This window comes from Ursus americanus, chromosome 30, assembly GCF_024610735.1.
Source record: "Ursus americanus isolate L20-20 chromosome 30, mUrsAme1.1.p, whole genome shotgun sequence".
NCBI classification, from domain to species: domain Eukaryota; kingdom Metazoa; phylum Chordata; class Mammalia; order Carnivora; family Ursidae; genus Ursus; species Ursus americanus.
Window position 1 is genome coordinate 5,725,340 of NC_142156.1, and position 20,449 is coordinate 5,745,788.

The 20,449-nt window shown below is 49.8% G+C and overlaps 1 protein-coding gene across 1 annotated transcript; it reads right to left on the reverse strand.

Moving 5' to 3' along the window:
- Positions 1–425: 425 nt before the first annotated feature.
- On the reverse strand, positions 426–20,430 carry SF3A1 (splicing factor 3a subunit 1). The gene is made up of 16 exons (XM_045791339.2): positions 20,291–20,430; positions 17,423–17,544; positions 12,447–12,654; positions 11,080–11,337; positions 8,369–8,443; positions 7,490–7,640; positions 6,967–7,160; positions 5,974–6,091; positions 5,510–5,695; positions 4,760–4,881; positions 4,424–4,669; positions 3,663–3,870; positions 3,015–3,169; positions 1,928–2,029; positions 1,735–1,806; positions 426–955 (listed from the first exon to the last, which is right to left on the reverse strand). Exons 1-16 carry the CDS (start codon positions 20,351–20,353, stop codon positions 854–856), a joined length of 2,382 nt encoding a protein of 793 aa, XP_045647295.1. The 5' UTR covers positions 20,354–20,430; the 3' UTR covers positions 426–853.
- Between the last annotated feature and the right edge of the window lie 19 nt (positions 20,431–20,449).

The following is a 20,449-nucleotide window of genomic DNA, read 5'->3' on the forward strand; positions in this document are numbered from 1 at the left end:
GATAAGAATTTAGTTAAAAGCTTAACATTCCAGGGTGCCTGGGTGGCTCAGTAGGTTAAGTGTCTGCCTTTGGCTCAGGTCATGATCTCAGGGTCCTGGGATCCAGACCTGCACTGGACTGCCTGCTCAGCAGGGAGTCTGCTTCTCCCTCTCCATCTGCCCCACCCCTGCCCCCTGCCCCCAACTCGTGCTCTCTCTCAAATAAATAAAATCTTAAAATAAAAAAAAGCATAAAGCCTATTAACACTGTTTAAATGTCACCTCTGGCACACTAAAGTTCCTTCAATAAAAAAGTATTTGACTTAAAACAAAAAAGTCCAACATTCCTCAGAGTAGAAGAGGAGCCACAAGGTATTGTGCCATGCTCCCACTGCCTTGGGTCTGGACAGGGCACACGTGGCCAAGGGACAAGGCTTATGACACTGTTTTCACAAGAAGGATATAAGAGGTTTATTAGACAACCCACAGCAACATACAAAATGATTAATAATGAGAACAACCATATTCTATCAGCCAGGTGCCACTTGGTACTATGACACTACCCCGTAGGACATTTCTGGGTTCACATCTCCTAATGCACTGCCTAAAGAAATGAATCCCCTCAAATCAAGACTCAAATACAAACGGATTCCAGAGACCACTGGGGAGGAGACTGGCTTAGAAAGCTCTCCCTTATCAATGTGGAGAGGGGGTGGGGGGAAGAAAACTTGGCAGGACAATTTGAATTTCCAAATTTAGTTAAGAGGGAAACAAACGTACAAGGCAGGGTCTCCTGGGACTGGAGCAGAGGGTGGAACAGTGGGAGAGAGGCAAAAACGGCAGTGGCTGAGACCTGACAGCAGGTTTCTCTTCTCTACTTCTTCCGCCCGCCTCTCTCCTTGAGGGCCAGGTGGATGATGGCGCCATTGGCCATGTTGTAGTAAGCCAGCGAGTTGGAATCCTTGATGAAAATGCCCTGGAAAACAGTGGTATGCTTTAGCATGGGGCAACCTGGCCCTGAGCAATGTACAGTCTCACAACTCCCAACATCCATTCACTCTGAACTCAGTGAATACAGAGGCCTGAAAGAAGATGGGACAATGGCGGGGAGTGGGGGTGGCACAGGGTGGGACTGAAGGTCTCTGGCTCCCCCGAGAATGCTCTGCTTTCCTTCCTTCCTAGTAGCCCGTGCTCTTCCTCTTTGTCAACTCCCCAAGAAGTTGGCCCAGACCAACCCCATGGAATTCTGACTCTCAAATCACAAGACCTTTCAGAGATCAATCCAAGACTCTCATTTTACAGAACAGGAAACTGAGGCTCAGAGTAGGGTTTTGTCAAAGTCCTGAGACGGAGAATAAAGCAGCCCCATGTGGCCAGATGGGCACCAGGTTGAGCCGGACTATCACTTCTGTGTCCCCGCACAAAGCCAGGCTACCCCAGACCACATTGGCTGGAAGGCTCCATTACTGGGCCAAAAACCCACCACAGCATTCCAGGTCTTGTCCCCAGACGTCCACCCCAGTCATTGAGGGAAAAGGTTTCTGGGGCTCCACACAAGACTACACGGAGACCCAGTCACCCTGAGCCTCGCCCTGTCAGGCTAACCTGCCCTGGCACTCCCAGTCAGCATCGTGGCTTCTGGGACAGATTCACGTGGCCATCCCCACGTCTCTTCACTCCTTTGATTCCACAGGTGATCTAGCTTCTGGGATGGCGTTGAGACCCAAGGGGCAGGACCACTGACGTCTGACTTACCTCATACTGCAGCTTCTGTTTCCCTGCAGGCATACCCGTGGCTTCATGAATCTTCACCTTGATGACGGAGACCTGTGGGACCGAGAGGTTGCTCAGCCTCTTGCTAAGGTCAGCTGAAGAAAACTACCCCCAGTCCCCCCGGAACTCCTTGGATCCCCTGCACCTGATGCCAGTTACCAGCAGCAACTCATACCTGGTCTGTGAGCGGGAGCGTGAAGACCAGCACTTGGCCATTCAGTTTCCATTCAGTCTTATCCTGCATGTTGGGCACTTGGACTTTGATGGACACTGGACCCTACAAAACAGGACATGGCCATTATATCTGGGGAACCCTAGCCCATCAGGAACTATGCTCTCCTATTCCTGAGCGAATCTAAACAATGTCACCTGTCCATCTGGGCTCTTGGACCCCGGCCCAACTCACTACTAACACCACTAGTGACAGGGCACGACTCACTCCCCACCTTCAAGATTTGCTTTCTCTTCTTTAAAATGATCTCTACCCTGCCTCCTGGTGAGTCTGGAACTGAAAAAGTGGTAAGAAAATGCCCTGTAAACCCCAAAAGCAGCAGAGAGAGAGACAATATAAACGGCAAAGTCAGAAAACGTGGGCTCTCAACTCCTCCAATCAGGTCTCTCTAGGCCGCAACGTCGTTTATAAAGCAAGTAATCACAACGGCTGCATGGCACTGTCGTAAGCACTAAAGAAACACGTGCCCGTGCAGCATGTAGCTCTACTCTGGTACTTAGCTGGTATTCAGAAAACGGGAACTGCCATCAGAAAGGAAAAAAAAAAAAAAAAAAAAAAAAAAAGATTGGGTCAAATACACTGGGGGAGTGGGGCTAGGACTGTTTCTGCCTCCTCACTAGAACCTGACAGCTTCCCTAGGTACTGGCAGTGCCAGGATTCCCGTTATTTCTAGCACCCCAACAGAATCCCCCAACAGGCAGAACTCCAAAGGGCTGGAGCCAAAGAAGACCACAAAGAAATTAAGAACTACACCCAGGATTTCCTCGTGTCCAGGGCCCCCTTCACACCCAAGTCCTGCCTGCTGGTCTCCACGATAATTCACACAGAGGGACCACCTATTCGGCTTGCTCCTCTGACTGCACAACCGCTGTGCGCTCTGAAGCCCTTACAGGCCTCCAATAGCTGACTGAGGCCCCTGGGTCAAAACAGTGGGAGCAGAATAGGGTGGGCCAGGGAATGTGTAACTGCAGCAGGACCGGATCCCCCAACTAGGCATTACCACCACGGGTGGCACTGTGGTATCACATACCTTGTTTCTGCGTAGGAACTCCTCTTCAGGCACGAGGCTGTCCTCTGTCTTCAGTTTCTTGGAGGTGGGCTCATCCTCCATGGGAGGCGGAGGGTGGACAGGGGGCATCGGGGCTGGAGCCGGGACAGGTGCCACAGGCGGCGCAGGCACAAACGCTGCAAGGACAGGAATAAGCAGCTGCTTGAGTGAGAGGGAGGGGCCTGGGACTCAGGGCTGGTGAGGGCAGACTGCAAAGGTTTCCCACTTCTCTGTCAGAGGTGTGAAGGGTCCTTGCTGAGTCTGGCAGCCAGCAGGTTCCCTGGCAGGGAGACCTGGGAGACTGCCCACACTGGGCAGCAGGGGCAGGACTGATGGACAGAGCAGGTGCCAGCTGACAGGCAGGCATCACTGGGCCTCCGTACCTGTCTGGAGACTGACCACTCTGGGTGCACAGACCCCAGCTCTGCCACGTCGGCCTATCTCCCCCAGGACCTGTGGCTCCCCAGCTCCTAGGGCAGGGATCACTCACATGGGGAAGCCAGGGCTCCCCTCTGGGCTAGACCCCCAGCCGTTAACAGCTGGGCACTACCATCAGCCACTGCTCTGCTCACAGAGCTTAGTCTACAGTCCTGACCCAATGGCCTGGAAAGTGACATGAGAAATACTGACCTGTTGGCACAATCATGGGGGGTGGGCGGGGTGCCATGATAGGAGGGGCCGAGGGAGGCATGGGCACCACATTGATCCTGGGCGCGTGGATGATGGGCGGCATGGGGGCAATCACTGAGCCCGGGGGTAGTCGGACCACTGATGCCATCGGGGGGCGGGGCATGACAGGTACTGCAGACACAACTGTGGTACGAACAGGAGGTGGCATCTGTTGGGGAGAAGGGACCCATAGGTCACAGGAAGTCAAAGCTGGACCTCAAGGGCATATGAGGCTGGTGATTAGCCACCCGCAGCCTTTGAGGATGGAGACTGAACAGCTCCAACACAGTCCCCTGGGGCTGACAGACTGCAGGCTCACAACCAGCTTCTGACAGGAACTACACCGAGAGAGGCCCAGAGTGACACTCTTTCCACTTGGGACTCAACCAGATGCTTGTGGCAGACGCTGTGAGAGCCACTAAAAAGGCTGACCTCAACTTAGCTTCCTGGAGAAGGGCCAGCAGGCCTCGAAGACCTGTTAAGCCCTGCAGCCCTTCTCTGCCCTAAGCCTGCTTCTCATGTTTGCCTCTTGCCTCCCTCCCTGCTCCAATCCTCCCACACAGATGGAAGATCAGAGTAGAGGTTCCCACTTACAATTAAAGAGTTCTTTGTCTCTTAACTTGACCCAAACAGCACCTGGGGCCCTCTATAAGGAAGTTGTCCTTCTCAGCCAATAGTGTCCAACCTCTACAAGATCAGTCCCAAAGTGGCTACTGGCTTACCGCGGGTGGCCGGGGCACGGAGGTAATGGGTGGGGCAGAGCTAGGAATGTTGGTGGCTGAAGACGGAGGAGGTGGCTGCTGGGGAAGTTCGTTGGGTTTGCTGGGGCCAATCTTCTCTTTGGTGTCATCCTCTGGCACCAGGCCCTTGGCCTTGTGGATGGCCTCGATCTGCTCCTGGAGGGTAATATTGGCCTGGGCAGCCTGCTGGGTCCGAGCCATGCTGCCTGAGTGGCCGTCCCAGGTCACCTGCAAGGGAAAGCAAAGCCACAGCTAGAACGCAGCCCAAGGACAGGAGTGTGAGGGTGGGGAAGGCACTAGGATCCATCAGAACTGCACCTTTTCCTCTGGCTTCTGGATTTCCTCCTCACCGATCTTCTTACCGATGGCTGTTTCTTCTACGCCGAAAATGTCAGTACGCCGCTCCGCCAACTGTTTCAAGCTGCTCTCAATATCCAGACCTGGATATAGTCACAGAATGGAAGCAGAGGACAGAAAAGAACTAAAGCCAGGTGCCCTTCTAACAGAGCAGCAACTCTCCTGGTGCACAGTAGAGGCTGGTCCCACGGGGCAGGTCGAGTATGGGTCCCAAAATGGCATGCCCATCCTGAGCCCGCACTAAGCCTGTATGCTAGAGCCTGTCCAACCACTGACTTACGGAAAGCAATTGAAGGGACACGGTCACACAGATGACAAGTGGCAGTCAGGACTAAAAGCTTTCTCTCCTACCTCTAGGACAGTTTTCTTCCTATCGTGTCTCATTTCAAAGCGCTCAGGGTGCTCCAGGCACTAGAGTCCTCATTCTAAGACAGCCTGAAGGAGGTCAACTTTCCCAGCTCTGGTATGTCTGGGATGCCATCATGTCAGGTACCTGCCTTTGGAGGAGCCTTATGAAGAGTCCTTCTGGAAAATGGGGAGTTCTTTTGTAGCATCACAGGCTGTACCTATCCTCAAGTTTTTGTTGACCTCAGTTGTTGCTCTGTTTGCTTAAAGCAAGTTGACCACAGTCGAGAGATTCCCATGGGTCAAAGCGAGTCAGGGCCACATCAGAGAAGGGGTATGGACTGGGTGGGAGAACCCCCACCTCACCTGGTGCATACACTTCATCATCGCTCTGCTTCTCACGGATGGAGCGGTCTCGTTGCTCTAGCCAGCGGGGATCGAGAAGCCCGATGCGCATGTGTTCCTGCATTTTGCTGGCAGGGATCTTCTCCCCCGTGATAGGAGACACAAGATATTCATCTGGAGCAGGGGCTGGAGGCAGGGGCTTGGAAGCTAAAAGGAAACAGAGAGGCCTGAATGAGAACACTGGGAAGCAGCTGGGGTTAAGAGCCTGCTGTTTCATCTGTGCATCACTCATCCAAGACACATCCATTTAGTGCCATGCTGCAGCTGGCCCTGTGCAAGGCCCCTGGGTGCCAGACAGGACGCAGCTCTGTTCCCTACCGCCAGGCCTGCAAAGGTGGAGCTATCCATGCATTTGCGACAAACCACCTCACCCCCTCCTAGAAACAGCACTGAGGAACATCTGAGGGCAGGAAAGCAGGCCCTACCTTTGGGGTCATAGTCCTTCCGAACAATGACCTGGTCTGGAGTTGGGGGCAGAGGCGGCGGCATGGGTGTCTCTGGGGGCGGGGGCACTTTCTGCCCTTCTTCTTCATCATCAGAACCCTGAAAAGCAAAGCAATGGCAGGACTCAGAGAAGGGCCGAAAGGCCACCTCCCTGCAGCTGAGCCCTGATGGCTCTCAGGGTGGCAAGGAGCCTAGGTCCCTGCCAGCCACAGTGTCCATGTGCTAAAGCCTCCGGGGGCAGCCCAGGCCAGCCGGCACCTGGCCAAGCTCCTTCCTCACAACATGAATGAGAGCGCTGGAGGCCGTGGTGCTAACACTCCGCCCAGGCATTTCCAGCAGCTGGCACCAGGCAGTCCCAGGAGGCCAAGGGCACTTAAACATGCTGGGGAGGGGTGCGGGGGGGCAGGTCGGCACTCAATGGTAGCTGCTCACAGAGCAATGCTGGGAGGGAGAGAAAAAGTCAATTCCCACAGACACAGGGGCCATTCTTCTCACACACAAATTCTTTCCAAGGGGAGGAGAGCAGCTTGGCTCTGGAGACTCTATGCCTGCTTGGAGGGGGTAGAGGTGGCCGAAAGGAAGCAGAGGCTACACTAAGAAAAGCTATGGGAACTGCTGATCACTTGGGCCTAAGCTCAAATGCATCAAAGCATGTGGCGAAAAGTTTTCCCTTACTGAGAACTGGCCTGGGGGTGGGGGGTGGGCGGCAGGGCCTCTGGGCGAAGGGGAGAAGGTCACAGAACAGAGCCAGACAGCTTTCAGATCCTTGCCTGTGAATGAATCTTTGTTGCCCGAGCTGGAAAGAGGCTCTATGCTGCCTGGGTTTGGGCAGCTGCTCAGCCAGAATGCCGTATTTGGGACCCACGGCTCCTTTCAAGGTTCACAAGGGACTTGGATCTGACTTGTGGAGAGCACCCCCATCTCCTTAAGCTCCAGAGGGAAAGGCCAGCTCGCAGACCCTCCCAGAAGCATACCTCATCCATGTCTTGCACTTGAGTGTCCTGATCCAACTGGGAAGGAGGCTCCTCCGCCTTCTCCTGTTTCTCGTCCTCCTCATCAGACTCAACCTCCATCTCAACCTCTTCACTCTCCCCAAACTTCTCGTAGCGCTCCTGAATGAGGATTCGGGCCCCCAGTTCCTCTGGGGTGGTGGGGGGAGGGAAATTCCCTGGCAGAGGGTGATCCAGAGTCAAAAGGAGACCTCCACAGACACTCCCTATCAAAGGCCCACTGCTCTACCCTCCCCACACTGTAAGCTCTCCAAGGGCCTGATTTCTGTTCCAGCTCCAGATGCCCACCCAAGGTCTGGCACGGTGTTTGCTCGATTGCATTTAAGTGGGGCAGTGTGGCAAATCTGAAGTCTTCTGGCAGCAGAGATGAAACAGATAGAAAAAACCCTCTGGGAGGACTGTGCTGCTCCCTGGGAAGAGATGTATACCTGAGATACTCCAGGATGGTTCCAAGCTCCTGGGTCCCCACCTGGAGTCACAGACCTACCTTGCTCATTGGGTTGGAAGTCCACTGTTTCCACTACTACAAAATCATGCCAGTCGATCTGCGCATAGGCCACTCGCTCCTTTTCCTTTTCCTCCTCTTCCTTCTTCCTCTCTCGCTCCTGGAACTTGGCCCACTCCACCCGGTAACATACCTGAAGAGACAGGAAACGGCATGATGCTAAGCCGAATCAGGGTCTGCTCCTGACGGAGCTGTCACCTCCAGCACCTTCACCAAAGCCAGCATCTCCTTTGGAACAGGAGGCAGCTCTGCCCACAAGGGGAACTTCCTGGAGGAAACTATGGGATTTGTATTTGGTTTCAGTCAGGCCTGGAGCCTGGACAGAATAAAAAAAATTCTAAATGCCACAGAAACCTTGTGTCTGGGCCTCAAGGGCACCTATTTGTTATAACCTCAGAGTTTTCTGCTTGAGTTGGCAAGGGGCTCGATGCTCACAGAGCAGCAAACTCTGTCCCAGGAAGTCTGTGTGACAACAAAGTACCCACAAAAGCAGCAGCAATCTGAGAGCCTGAGAAACAAAACCTTCATGCAGCCACCCAAAACAGGCAGTGCCAACGCGCCTTCTCTCCTCCACTCAGAAAACTTGGGGCCTCAAAAGGAATCTGTCGCCAGAAAACCTGTTCAGGAGTTGGCTTCCAGTGAGGACAGAAAAGAGGAAGATCCAGCAAAGCTGAGAGAAAAATAGAAAGTTAGGGAGCACAGAGTCCAGGGTTCTTCAGCCTCTGGGGCCACAAGGCCTTTCTTCCCACCACTCCTATGCCTAGAACACAACAAGGTCCTGCCTCGGAGCCGATTTCCAAATATGAAACAACCCACACAAAGTCACTCGCACCACCGATAACTAGTTATAATTTAGTTTACCTGGTCCAAAACTTCTCGGGGGTTCTCAGCCTCTTTCTTGAGCTTTGTAAATAAGCCTTTAGGCGGAATCAAGATCTGAAATGCGGAAGAGTTAAAGCAACGGTCAGTGCAGCACAACTCAGGACAAAGAGGGGGCCTCCCAGGGCCTGTGGAAAGGCACCGGAAAAGCGAGAGCATGGGGTTCCAGGGCCCAATCCCAGCTCCACTTTGCTGTGCGACTTTGGGCAAGTCACTTACCCTCTGTAACTTGGCTGCCTTCTATAAATAGTGACACCACCACTTAAAGCTGGCACAGTCAACGTAAAAGGCCGCTGCAAGGACTGGTAGGAAAATATGCAAAAGCACTGCCCACCACCTGGCGTACAGTCCGCACGCGCCAGCTGCTCTCAGGGCATGGGGCTGCTCCTACCCTTTTGCGCATGCCACCAGGCCCTTCTGCATGTGCTCCCCTGACACCCTACTCCAGACTGCCGCCACACATCTCATCTCATCTCCTAGATTCTGTCCCCCGCTTTCTATTTCTCCATAGTATTTATTACCATCGGACATCCACTGACATTGCACTTGTTTGTCACCCCCCTCACCAGACCAGAAACTCCAAAAGACAGAAATTTCTCTGTCTTCTGTTCCCTATTATAGGTCCAGCATTTGCAATAAAATCCGACAATGAATATATAATGAGACAACGAATGATGGCTTTGTTCAAAACAGCGTAAATTCTCAACAGTATTTATTATCCTTGGCAAAGCGGCTCACCCCTACCCTATCATCCCTATACCTCTACTTCAGGAATAAATCTGCTCCTAGAGTCTCCCATGACTAGGGACAGACACCAGTGCCCTCAGGTTAGAGTACTAGATGTCAGTACCCAAGTCCTAAGAGAGAAGGAACAGGAAAGTAACAGAATAAAAAGGGACCTGGGAACCTTTAACCCTGGAAGTAGTCCACTAGGGAAAATCAAGGAAGGGCTTACTTAAAATTGATACTGTGTAATTAATTACACTAACCCTTTCGCTTTTCATGATTGTTAGCTCAGCTAACTCTACCATTTTTTGATTTGATCACTTTCTAAACTCACACATTTTTATAATTCTTTCTAGTTACATAGAGTAAACTAAGTTAGAGTAAATCATTACAGTCCTTTCAAGTCAGATCTTTAATGTACTGTTTCTAAATATCAGGAACAGACGTACGAACCATGCCACTAAAAAAGGGAAGACAACCTCCACTACATGTTGGGCAAGCAAAACAAGCCACTGGCAAATATGTATCAGTGTGCTTTGCAATAAATTAACAATCTGTTTGTTTTTAAATACTAATACTGACTTATCCAGATTCTTGGTTACAACAATGTAGCACGATAATTAAGATCTTCTTGTTCCAGACCCTCAGGCCCCGATCTTAGGGGCTGGAGTAAAAATGCCAGAGTTCGAGTCCCAGCTCAGCAAGCCCTAGCTGTGTGACCCTGCCCAAGTTAACTTCTCTGTGCCTACTTCCTCTTCTGTAAAATAAGTATGGCAGTGGCCACTTACAGATTACGAGAGACTACATGAGAAAACGCTACATATGTAAGTATTTTAACAGTACTGGCTATACTTACCCAAGTTAAATTGTCTCCCAATGCTTATTTAAATTATATTTCTAATTCAAGGTACTTTTTAGGGTGAAAAACAACATAGATGTTAGAGTCAATGCAGCTACTTACTAGCTGAGAGACCATGAGCAAGTAACTTCAACTCTCTGAGACTGTTTATGCTTTTGAAAAAGGGGAAGGGGGGTGGAGGGAATACCTCCTGGGTTCTTGTGAAGATTAAATTGGGAAAAGGAGGCAATTATTAAGGGCTTGCTTCTTCTCAGGTCCCGTCCTAGGCAACTGAAGATTTCAATGTACTTAGAAGCAGCTAGCACTTGGCCTTGTCATGTAACAGGCACTAACCCAATGGCAGCTATCAATCACACCTTTCACTTCTCTTTAAAACCAGCAGTCCATGCTACATTTAAAAGGCAGAACTGAATAGAAATCAAGACTTTAGGGGCGCCTGGGTGGCTCAGTCGGTTAAGCGGCTGCCTTTAACTCAGCTTATGATCCTGGGGTCCTGGGATTGAACCCCACATTGGGCTCCATGCTCAGCGGGGAGCCTGCTTCTCCCCTGCCGGCTGCTCCCCCTGCTTGTGCCTGCCCCCTCTCTCTATCTGTGGAAAGAAAAAAAAAGAAAACAAAAGAAGAAAGAAAGGGAGAGAGAAAGAGAGAATAGAAAAAAAAGAAAGAAGAAAAGAAAGGGAAGAAAGAAAAGAAAGAAAGGAAAGGAAAGAAAAGAGAAGAAAAGAAAGGAAAGAGAAAGAAAAGAAAGAAATCTAGACTTTACACTGAACTGGAATTTTTTTTTTTTTAAAGATTTTATTTATTTATTTGACAGAGAGAGAGACAGCCAGCGAGAGAGGGAACACAAGCAGGGGGAGTGGGAGAGGAAGAAGCAGGCTCACAGCGGAGGAGCCTGATGTGGGGCTCGATCCCACAACGCCGGGATCACGCCCTGAGCCGAAGGCAGACGCCCAACCGCTGTGCCACCCAGGCGCCCCCTGAACTGGAATTTTTAACATCTGCCCGAGGGCCCACAGAGGAGTCATGTCCTTGTAGACGCGAGTAGATACAGTGCTTCCGTAAGGTGCCCTCCTTCCCTAGGCCCAGCGCCCCCGCCCTGCCCAGGCACCTTGGTGTACTGCTCCACCAGCTTCGTGAAGTAGTTGAAGAGGCTGTGCTGCGGACGGAGGAAGTCAAACTGGTAGTTGCGCTGCTCTTTCTGCATCAGTTGGGTCAGAAACTGGCGACCATTCCTGGCCACAAACTGAGCCGTCAGTTTCACCACGTCCAGGTCAAAGGCTGAGATGGAGGGGGGGTCTGCGATGAACTCAAACTCAGGAGGGGGCTCTTTGGGCACGATGGTCTCTTGTATCACCTGGGCTTGGACCTAAGATGCGCAGAGAATGTGAGGCTCGAGAAGGGGTGGGAAGACACCCCCAGCAGGATGGCACAGAGCTCTACAATTCTGCTAATCACATGCACATCACTGGCCCAGTGTGAAAGAATCCTAACTTATAAGAGCGCCAATTTCTTGGCCAACTGTGGCCTCAACTCCCCGAATGGCTTCAAGCAAGAGCCGTGCCCCTCTGTATTTCTGCTGTTACCCTGAAACTGAGGGCTAAAATTGGGTGGCAGAAGATCTGACAGGAACATGCCTTATTAAATCCCACCCAAGGAGGATGAAGGACACAGTGAGCCCTACATGTATGCAGAGGACCCACTGACAGAGGACTTCCATGTTTGTTACCTTTCCTGGCCTCCACACGAACAGGCACTGTGAATCCCTTTTATAGATGAGGAAACGGAGGTAGCCTGAGGCCCTACAAGTAGTAAATTGCAATGCAAGGTCACAGAATCTACTCCAACTTTTATTTCCCACTGTAAAACAGGAGGTAGCCTTTGCCATCATGGTTGAGGAACAGAGCAAAGAGAAGGGACCAGGTTAAGTCTATACAGGCAGCAAAACATGCCAGCCCTTCTTGTCCTCGCTGACAACCCTAATTGTCCCTAGCGATGGACCCAGAGAGGATTAGCATATTAAGGCAGGCCACAAGGAGGGGCCCTGGGAAGGTGAGATGGATGGGAGGGATGGCTCAAGAAGGCCCCTCCAGCTACATCACAGCACTGTCCTCACTCCATGGTCAAGGCAAAGAGTAAAGGCCAAGAGCCTGAACTCTGGACTACTGCCTCTGTGGCCGGGCTAAATCGTACTTCCCCAAGCCTCAGGCTCCTCATCTGTAAAATGGTCACTTTGCTGTCCTCCTCAAGCAGCTGCTGTGAGGTGCTAGTGAGACTCCTAAAGCACTGAGCACAGAGCCCAACAAGCAGTGCTCAGGACACGAGCAGGACTTTGCTACCTGAGCCTCAGTGTCGTCCTCCGTGGATAGAAACCTCATCCCTGGCTGGTAGTAAGGTTTAGATAGCTCATTATCCTCCCCTCCCTGGCCTGGCTTCGCTCTCAGCCCTGGGGATATGAAGGAAGGGGACGGCTCTAACCTTCTGCGGCAGCTGCTGCTGGGTGGCCTGCTGCTGCTGCTGCATGACCTTGGGGATGGCGGCTGAGGGCTCCTGGGCCTTTCCCTCCTTGAACTCGCTGACCTTGTGGCGGTAGTAGGCATGGTAAGGGTCGTTAGGGTTCAAGAAGTTAAACTTGGGATTGTTGATCTCATTCTGTCGTATCCTAGCTTCAAATTCAGGTCCATTTCTACAAGGAGGAAAAGAGAGAAGAATTAACACCACAACCCTTACAATCGTCTAGATGCACAACACTGCCCATTCCAGCCCCCTTCTTGCCACCGCTCATCACTCAAACTAGCCCATCCCTGAGCGCAGCAGCAGTCCTCAGTGAGGCTCCTCGTGTCAGTGGCCAGTCATCTGCCTCCTCCCAGACTGGGCCAGGCCTCCTCTGCCACAGGGTCTCCCAGACCTCTGCTGCTCCTGTAGCTCTTCGGCTGGTCTTGCCATTCCCGAAACCATCTTAACTTACTGCTTTTTCCTTTTACTACATTTATTTAAAAATGTACTTACAAAGGAAGACACATATTACTACTTCAAACAAAAATCGGCATGGCTTTACACTAGCAAAAGAAAACGTAAAATTAAACACAATGAAAATAAAGTAATACCGTTAAAGTCTAGCTCTAAGTTTGCTAAGACTGAGGCCAGTTCTCTTAGTTAAAAAGGGAGATGACAGTGCTGGGTGGTGTCAAAGACATACTAGCACCAAACTGACACTCTGTCCTTTGGGTAACCACAAGGACTGAAAAAACACCGAAATGTAAACAATTTTATGTAATGCTTTGTCCAAGTACTACCTAAAATCACCTCATTTAGAACTGGGTGCCCACGCAGCGAACGGCTCTCCAAGGACCCGGACCTGTGCGGGTGTGTAAGGAACATCCAGATGACAAGGGGAGCGGTAAGAACAGAAGGGAGGTCTCCCATCCCTCCTAGTACGCAGTTTCCCACATACACCCTAGGTCCCCAGTTTGTATGCCTTTAACAACCTCAGAATAAAAAAAAAGTCCCTCTCATGATATTTGGGGAACCCTGATTTTTAAGGAGTCCCAGTGGTAACATTTCAAGGTGGCACACATAGATAACACCTGTGTCACTCAGAAAGCACACTAAACTTAAAGACACAAGATATGGACACATACACGTTTTGAGTTCGCTACTGACTCACCGAGTTACCAAACCTCCCACTCTCTCTCTCTCTTTTTTTTTTTTTACTTACTAGATTATCAGTTTACTATAAAAGGATATTTTAAAGGATAAAAATAAACAGCCAGATGAAGAGTCACGTAGGGATGGGTCTGGTAGGGTCCTGAGCACAGGAGATTCTGTCCCTGTGGAGTCCAGGGTGCATCAACCTCCCGGCACCCTCTCAGATGTGTTCCTGTTCACCGACCTGGAAGCTCTCTGAATCCCTTTGGTTAGGGTTTTTTATGAAGACTTCATCACAAAGCCATGGCTGATTAAATCACTCGCCACTGGGGACTGAATTCAATCTCCAGCCCCTCTCCCTCCCCAGAAGCTGGGGATCCAAACTTCTCTTTGACTCAAATTCCCACAGGTAAGATGTGGCTAATACCACCTTCTCTCTCTACCCCAAAGTACAGAGATCACATCAGTTAAGGAGATGCCAGAGTCTTTTTGAGCAGCCTGCAATGCAAGGGCTGTCACTCCTATGAAGGCTAGAAAGGGCTGTTCCATAAACACGAAAGATGATCTGGGTATTAGGTGTTTGCGGTGGGGACGCCTGGGTGGCTCAGTCAGTTAAGTGTCTGACTCTTGATTTCGGCTCAGGGCATGATCTCAGGGTTGTGAGATCGAGCCCTATGTCAGGCTCCCCACTCAGTGCAGAGTCTGCTTAACATTCTCTCTATCCCTCCTTTCTGCCCCTCCCCCTGTTCACGCTCTCTCTCTAAAATAAAATCTTAAAAAAAAAAAAAAAAAAAAAAGATGTTTGTGGGGCTTCCTTCACTCCTCCAGCCAGAGCCCAGCACTCAAAAGATGCCCTAAACACATCAAGGGATGGTTCCGGGGGCGGCTGGCAACCGGTTGCTTCACTCTCTTGAGACTTTCACACCCTGGCCTTGCTAGCTTGAGGGCGAGAGACAGGGTACATGCAATGCTGTGCCCCAGATCAGCCACCCTAACAAACTGTGCCGTGGTGGTGGCCGCCAACACCCAGGCTGGCTCCTCTACGAGTTCTGGTCACACTGCAGCATGGGTAACACCAGGAGGGCTCAGTTAGTCAGTGCATGAGTCCAACTGGAACCTCATGCTCGGGGAAGAAGCACCTTCCACCTTCTGAAATAACGCAAACCACGTATGAGGAAGGTGAGTACACACTTAGATACTGCTGAACTAGGCCAGCGTGTCCAGCAAACACCCAGGGCAAACAAAGGGCTGCTAGAAAAGGGGGGCTCTGCTTGCCTCCTCTATTGCTGCCTCCTAAGCCACAACCTCACCGCATCTGGGAATAATCTGAAAGAAAATGAGAAGGCAGGAATGTTCATTCCAAGCTATTCTGTTCCTTTAAATTAACTTAATGTTAATTTTAGAATTATGTTCTCTAACACAAGGAATAGATTTCAGCAGAAAAAGACATGATTCTGAGTCAACCCAGCTGGTGGGACTTTTTAAGGGTAATTTCCACTTCAGTTTCTTGACAGGAAAATGCAACGATGGGAAGACCAAACCTAGAGAGAAAAAAACTTCGTTCGGAAAAACACACTCAGTGATTTTAACTGTATGCTCCATCAATCAATATGCAAGACCCAACAGAAGTAAAAAGATGGTCCTGTATGCTTCCTTTATCCCAGAGTGAGATGACGCTCGTCTGTTCCTCCGTTGCAATGTAAAAGAAAGCATACTTAAAAATGCCTACAAGGCAATCACCTTAACCAAAGATATATCTGGAAATATGGATGCATACATTTTTATTTTTAAGAAAACTTGGATACTCATTTCTGTGGCAACAGAGGCTGGCACAAAATTATTGGAAAGCTACTTGGCAAAATGTTTAAGAAAATCTTTAAAAACGCTCTTTCAGCCAATAATCTGCCACACAGGATTTTATTCTAGGAAAACAATCTAAGAAAGAAAATGCTCAGATTTCCCCCACAGCTTTGTGTGCCAAATTGAAATGTTGGAAACAACACCGAAGGCAAATATAGAGGAGACAGCCAAGTCAAGGGAGGCCTGTCACCTCAACACGGTGCATCAAGGACGGCGCACGATCAGAGGACCATGGAGCAACATGGGAAAATGCTTATAACACAGCACAAAAGGGAAAAGCAGGATGTGAAAGTATCTACTAGTATTACAAGGATCTAAAAAAGGATGTCAAGGAGCAGAAAGAAACAGAAAAGTGAAAACAGCTGGTAGAAACTATTCTGGTAGTGAGATTGTGGTGATTCTTCCTCTAACACCCTTTTCCTATTTATTCTGTTTTTAAATTATCAGGGCGAAAAGGGAAGCATGAGCGTTGCTATGAGACATTAAACATTTATCATAAACACAACGCTTACTGCCCTAAACCTGACATTGTTCAACCAAGCACAGAGAAGATTTAATGCAATACCCAGGTTAATCAAAGCCTTTGAAATGTGACGACATGAATCTCCATGGAGCCGGACAAGCAAAAGGCCTCAAGCAGAGCAACATCTTTCTATGTTTCACTTTATCAGGAGGTTGGAAAGGAAGGAACCCTCTATTAGAATGATGTACTGTGATGGGGATACTGCCCTGGGGTCAAGGCATGGCTCTCTGGAGAACACAGAGAGGGCAGCCGTCTGTTCAAGGCCAGCAAATGCTTATATGCAACAAGCTGTCCAGTTCGTTGACAGAAACCAGAAATCCAGATTTATTGTGCAATCTCCTCATTTTTAAACGGTGGCAATTTATTCAAGTTTTTTGTGTTATTTATTTAGTTAGTTAGTTATTATTTATTTTTTAAGATTTTATTTATTTGACAGAGATACAGACAGCCAGCCAGAGAGGGAACACAAGCAGGGGGAGCGGGAGAGGAAGAAGCAGGCTCACAGCGGAGGAGCCTGATGTTGGGCTCGATCCCATAATGCCAGGATCATGCCCTGAGCCGAAGGCAGACGCTTAACCAGTGAGCCACCCAGGCGCCCCTGTTCAGTTTTTTTAAAAATATACTGCGATGGGGCAACTGGGTGGCTCAGTTGGTTGAGTGCCTGACTCTTGGTTTCAGCTCAGGTCATGATCTCATGGGTCATGGGATCGAGCCCCGTGTCAGTGGGGCTGCTCGCTCAGTGTGGAGTCTGCTTGAAAATCCTCTCCCTCCCTCTCTAATAAATATATCTTTAAGAATATATATATCGTGAGGACAAACAAAAGCTCTATAGGCTGCATGTGGCCTGCTGGCTGCCAAAAGAATACTTTAAATCCTTTAAACTAGGGGATGCGCTGACCTCTAGAGTCAAGTGGCCATCAAGAGGATTCCATCTGAGGAAGTGGGAGTGCGTAAAGTATGATGAGGAAGGTGAGAGGAACTCGCACTTGACTTCCGTGTCATCCACGAAGACAGCTGACACCTGTATGATATACCTGAACTGCACTCAGTCCCATTCCCTCTCTCCTGCCTCACAACAACTCTGAGGTGGGATTTTATTCCATCTTGCAGATGGGTCAGGTGAAGCTCTGAGGAGTGCAGTTCTTGCATAATAAGAATGACCAACTCTGTTTTTATACCTTCCTCCAATCGGCAGCTCAGACACAGACACACATACTATCCGTGACAAAACAGCTTTCCAGGCACTTCCTCAGGCCTCTTTTGGAAGCACAGGTTCCTGGTGACTCTGGGGCTGGGTGTGACTCACATTTTGCCACTGCCATGCCAGAGACATCAATCCTGCCCATGGCCTGCCTCACTGCCATGCTGTGGTGTCAGATGAGCTAATGGGCCTAGGCTGACAACGCAGAAGCAGCTATGTTACCTGGCCACAAAGCTGGCAGTCTTGTCAACGATATTCCTGACCTCTGGAGGAGGATAAATAATTCCCACCACTGGCTTGGAGGGGGTAGAATCCTCCTTTGAAGAAGCTTCTTCTTCTGTGGGCTGTGAAAACAAGAAAAGGAAAATAATGTCTTGAAGTTCCTGGCCTGGGGGACTGGATCCGACTGTCAAACTCCTCTAAAATTTATTGAGAATATAGACTCTCTCCCATGGACTCTCCTCGAGTTAGGACCCTCTGCTCTAGAAAAGTGGTTCTCTTAATTGCACTGTGCTTGCACGGGACTCTCCTGGGGAACCAGTGAAAAGAGTAGCCTCCCTGGCACTCTCCAGCTAGCCAGTCTCAGTGACGCTGGGAATCTGCATTTTTACCAAGTGCCCAGATGATTCAGATGGGGAGGGGGATCTGAGCACACTCTAAGAAACCATCCTCCAGAATCCAGAAGGCCATGTCTGTACCCAGGGATGTGCCTGGCACGGGATATTTAATGACTGTTTGCTGAACAAAGACGGGAAAACTCTTTGCTGGCAGCTCCTTATGCCCTTTCCCTCTGCACCTATTCTAGTCATAACCATCACTCAATGCTCAAATGTTCTGTGAGACCCCACTGGAATACATATCATCAACTGTCCCATAAGCTCCAATATTCTTTCTTCACCAGCTTCTTCCCCTTAGTAAAAGGTCAGTCTCTCATCTTAAAAAAATTGCAGTTCCTGCCCTCATATTCTTTCCTGCTGCTATGCTCTCCCCCTCTTCCTCTGGTAGCTAAATATCCTGAGTTTTCTCAGTCTTGCCATTCCCACTTCCTCACCTCCTGTTCGGTCCATCCATTTCAAGTGCTCTTGCCAAAGTCAAGCATGACTGCTTACAGCCAACTACAGCAGTCATCTGGTCATGTGACCAATGACCATTCCTTCACAAAACTCCACTCAACTCCCATGCCCCATTCTCCTGTCTTTCCTTCCTGCTCACCATTCCATCCAAGTTACCTTCCTGGCTCCTGTTTCACCTCCTGCCCTATGTTAGGGTTCCCAAAAATTCTGTTCTCCACAGTATTCGCACTGTCCTCATGCACTCACAATTATGTCCTTTACTTCCCCTACCACCTCTAGGCTGAACAATCCCACCCAAATTGATGTCTCAGATCATTCTTATGCCTCACAGAACTCTAGATCAGCTGACTCCAGGGCACTTTCCTCTCTAACCACTTTCCTCATGAACAGCCAACCATGCACTCAGTCCCCGGGCCAGAAACATGGCCCTCCTCTCCTTTTCTCGGCCTCCACATTCAATGATAACATTTATCAAGCACGTAGTAGATTCCATATACTTTTCTAAGAACCTTAAATATATTAACACTATACCCCTCATGAGAGCCCTGTAATGTGAATACTCATTACCCCCACTTTACAGATGACAAAACGGAGGAACGGAAAGCTTAACTGGCCCAAATGGCAGAACCAGGATTCCAACACATCACTTCAGCTGGGAAGTCTGCACCACCAGCCATTTTGTGACTTCAGCTTGCCCATCCAACCTGTCCCCACCCTCCCCCCAACATCTAGGGCAGGCCCTCAGCATCTTTTGAGTAACTGTGCTTCCAGCAATTCTCATCACTATCTGCTACCTGAATTTCTGAAACACAAATGTCATGATCCAGATTCAAACTCTTCCCTTTCTCTCCACTGTGTACTAGGAAAAGTTCAAATGCCCCAAAATGCATCTTTTGCCCCCACTCTCCCAAACCTATGCTTCAATAACACCTTTTAACTTACTTTTGACCATAGACACCATCTGATTCCTACCCTGGTGTCCCTGCAATTATCTGGTATTACGTAGTTTACTTTTCCCCAAGTAACTGGGAAAATGCCAGGGATACAGATGTATTTAAAATATTTGTGGTAAGGGTATGGACCTCTTCTGTCACGTACTGTGCTATATTTTGAACCCAAAGCAGTGGTCACCATACAATATGTGCTCAATAAACATTTGTTTAATGAATAAAGGATGCTGTTAACCTTTTCCAATCCCCTGTCTGGCAAACCACTAATTCATCCTTCTAAAAGCAATTTACCTATCACTCATGTGGGTTTCACCTTCTTTAATTTCCCCTTCACTCCATCAAAGAAATGTTGATTAGTTTCTTTTGTACCTGATACTCATAGGGCCTATCACACCATACTGCAATTATTTACACACCTCTTTTTTCCCCTCAGCTGATTTAAGTGCTGGCTGGCATCATTTATGGTAATCGAAGCAAATAAACATTTGATAAGCATATTAACTTACACCTGTCTCCCCACTTAGAACTGTGAGCTCCCTGAACTAGTTGTGCTTCATTCATTCTGGGTAAGTCGGAGCCTGGCACGGTGTTTGGCTTAGAGTAAGCACCGAGCAGATGCTGAGAATTACCAAAAATGTACCGTACAGTCTGGGAAACTAGGGATCACCGGGCAAAAACCGGCGGGCTGGAGACGACGACGGTGGGCCCAATAACCACAGAACCTACGAATGGGGCTGGATCAGTGCTTCTCAAACTTTAATCAATCACCTTGAGATCTTGTTAAAATGTTATTAGTATTTAAGTCTGGCATTTCTAATCAACTCCCAGGTGATGCTGATGCCGCTGGTCCGCGGACCACACTTTGAGAACCACTGTTCCAGGAGCGCTTCTTTTGCTACTAGAAGGCAGCGCAGAGCGTGAAGCGCGCTGCCTCCTGGGACTTGCAGTCCCTCCAAGCCCTCGTAAGGTGCCGCTTCTTCCTCTGCACGAGTGAAGAGCGCCCGCGCCGGAGGGGAGGGCCCAGGCCGAGGATCGGGCTGCCGGTCGAGGTGCGGGGGTCGCGGTACCTGTTTGGGCTCGGTGGCCGCGAGCGGCGGCGGGGGCACCGCCTGCACGGGTCCGGCCGGCATGACTGCGACGCTCAGGGCTGCCAGTCCGCCTCGCTGAAGGTGAGCGGTGCTGCGTCAAAGCAGCTCCCCGCACGGACGATACGACAAGCTCGCAAG

Coding starts and splice junctions, on each gene's coding strand:
- SF3A1 (XM_045791339.2), bottom strand. CDS start 20,353: ATGCCGGCCGGACCCGTGCAGGCGGTGCCCCCGCCGCCGCTCGCGGCC. Junction 12,655..17,422: donor ACTGCCAGCTTTGTGGCCAG/GTAACATAGCTG, acceptor TCCTCCTTGTAG/AAATGGACCTGAATTTGAAG. Junction 6,092..6,966: donor AAGTGCAAGACATGGATGAG/GTATGCTTCTGG, acceptor TTTGCTTTTCAG/GGTTCTGATGATGAAGAAGA.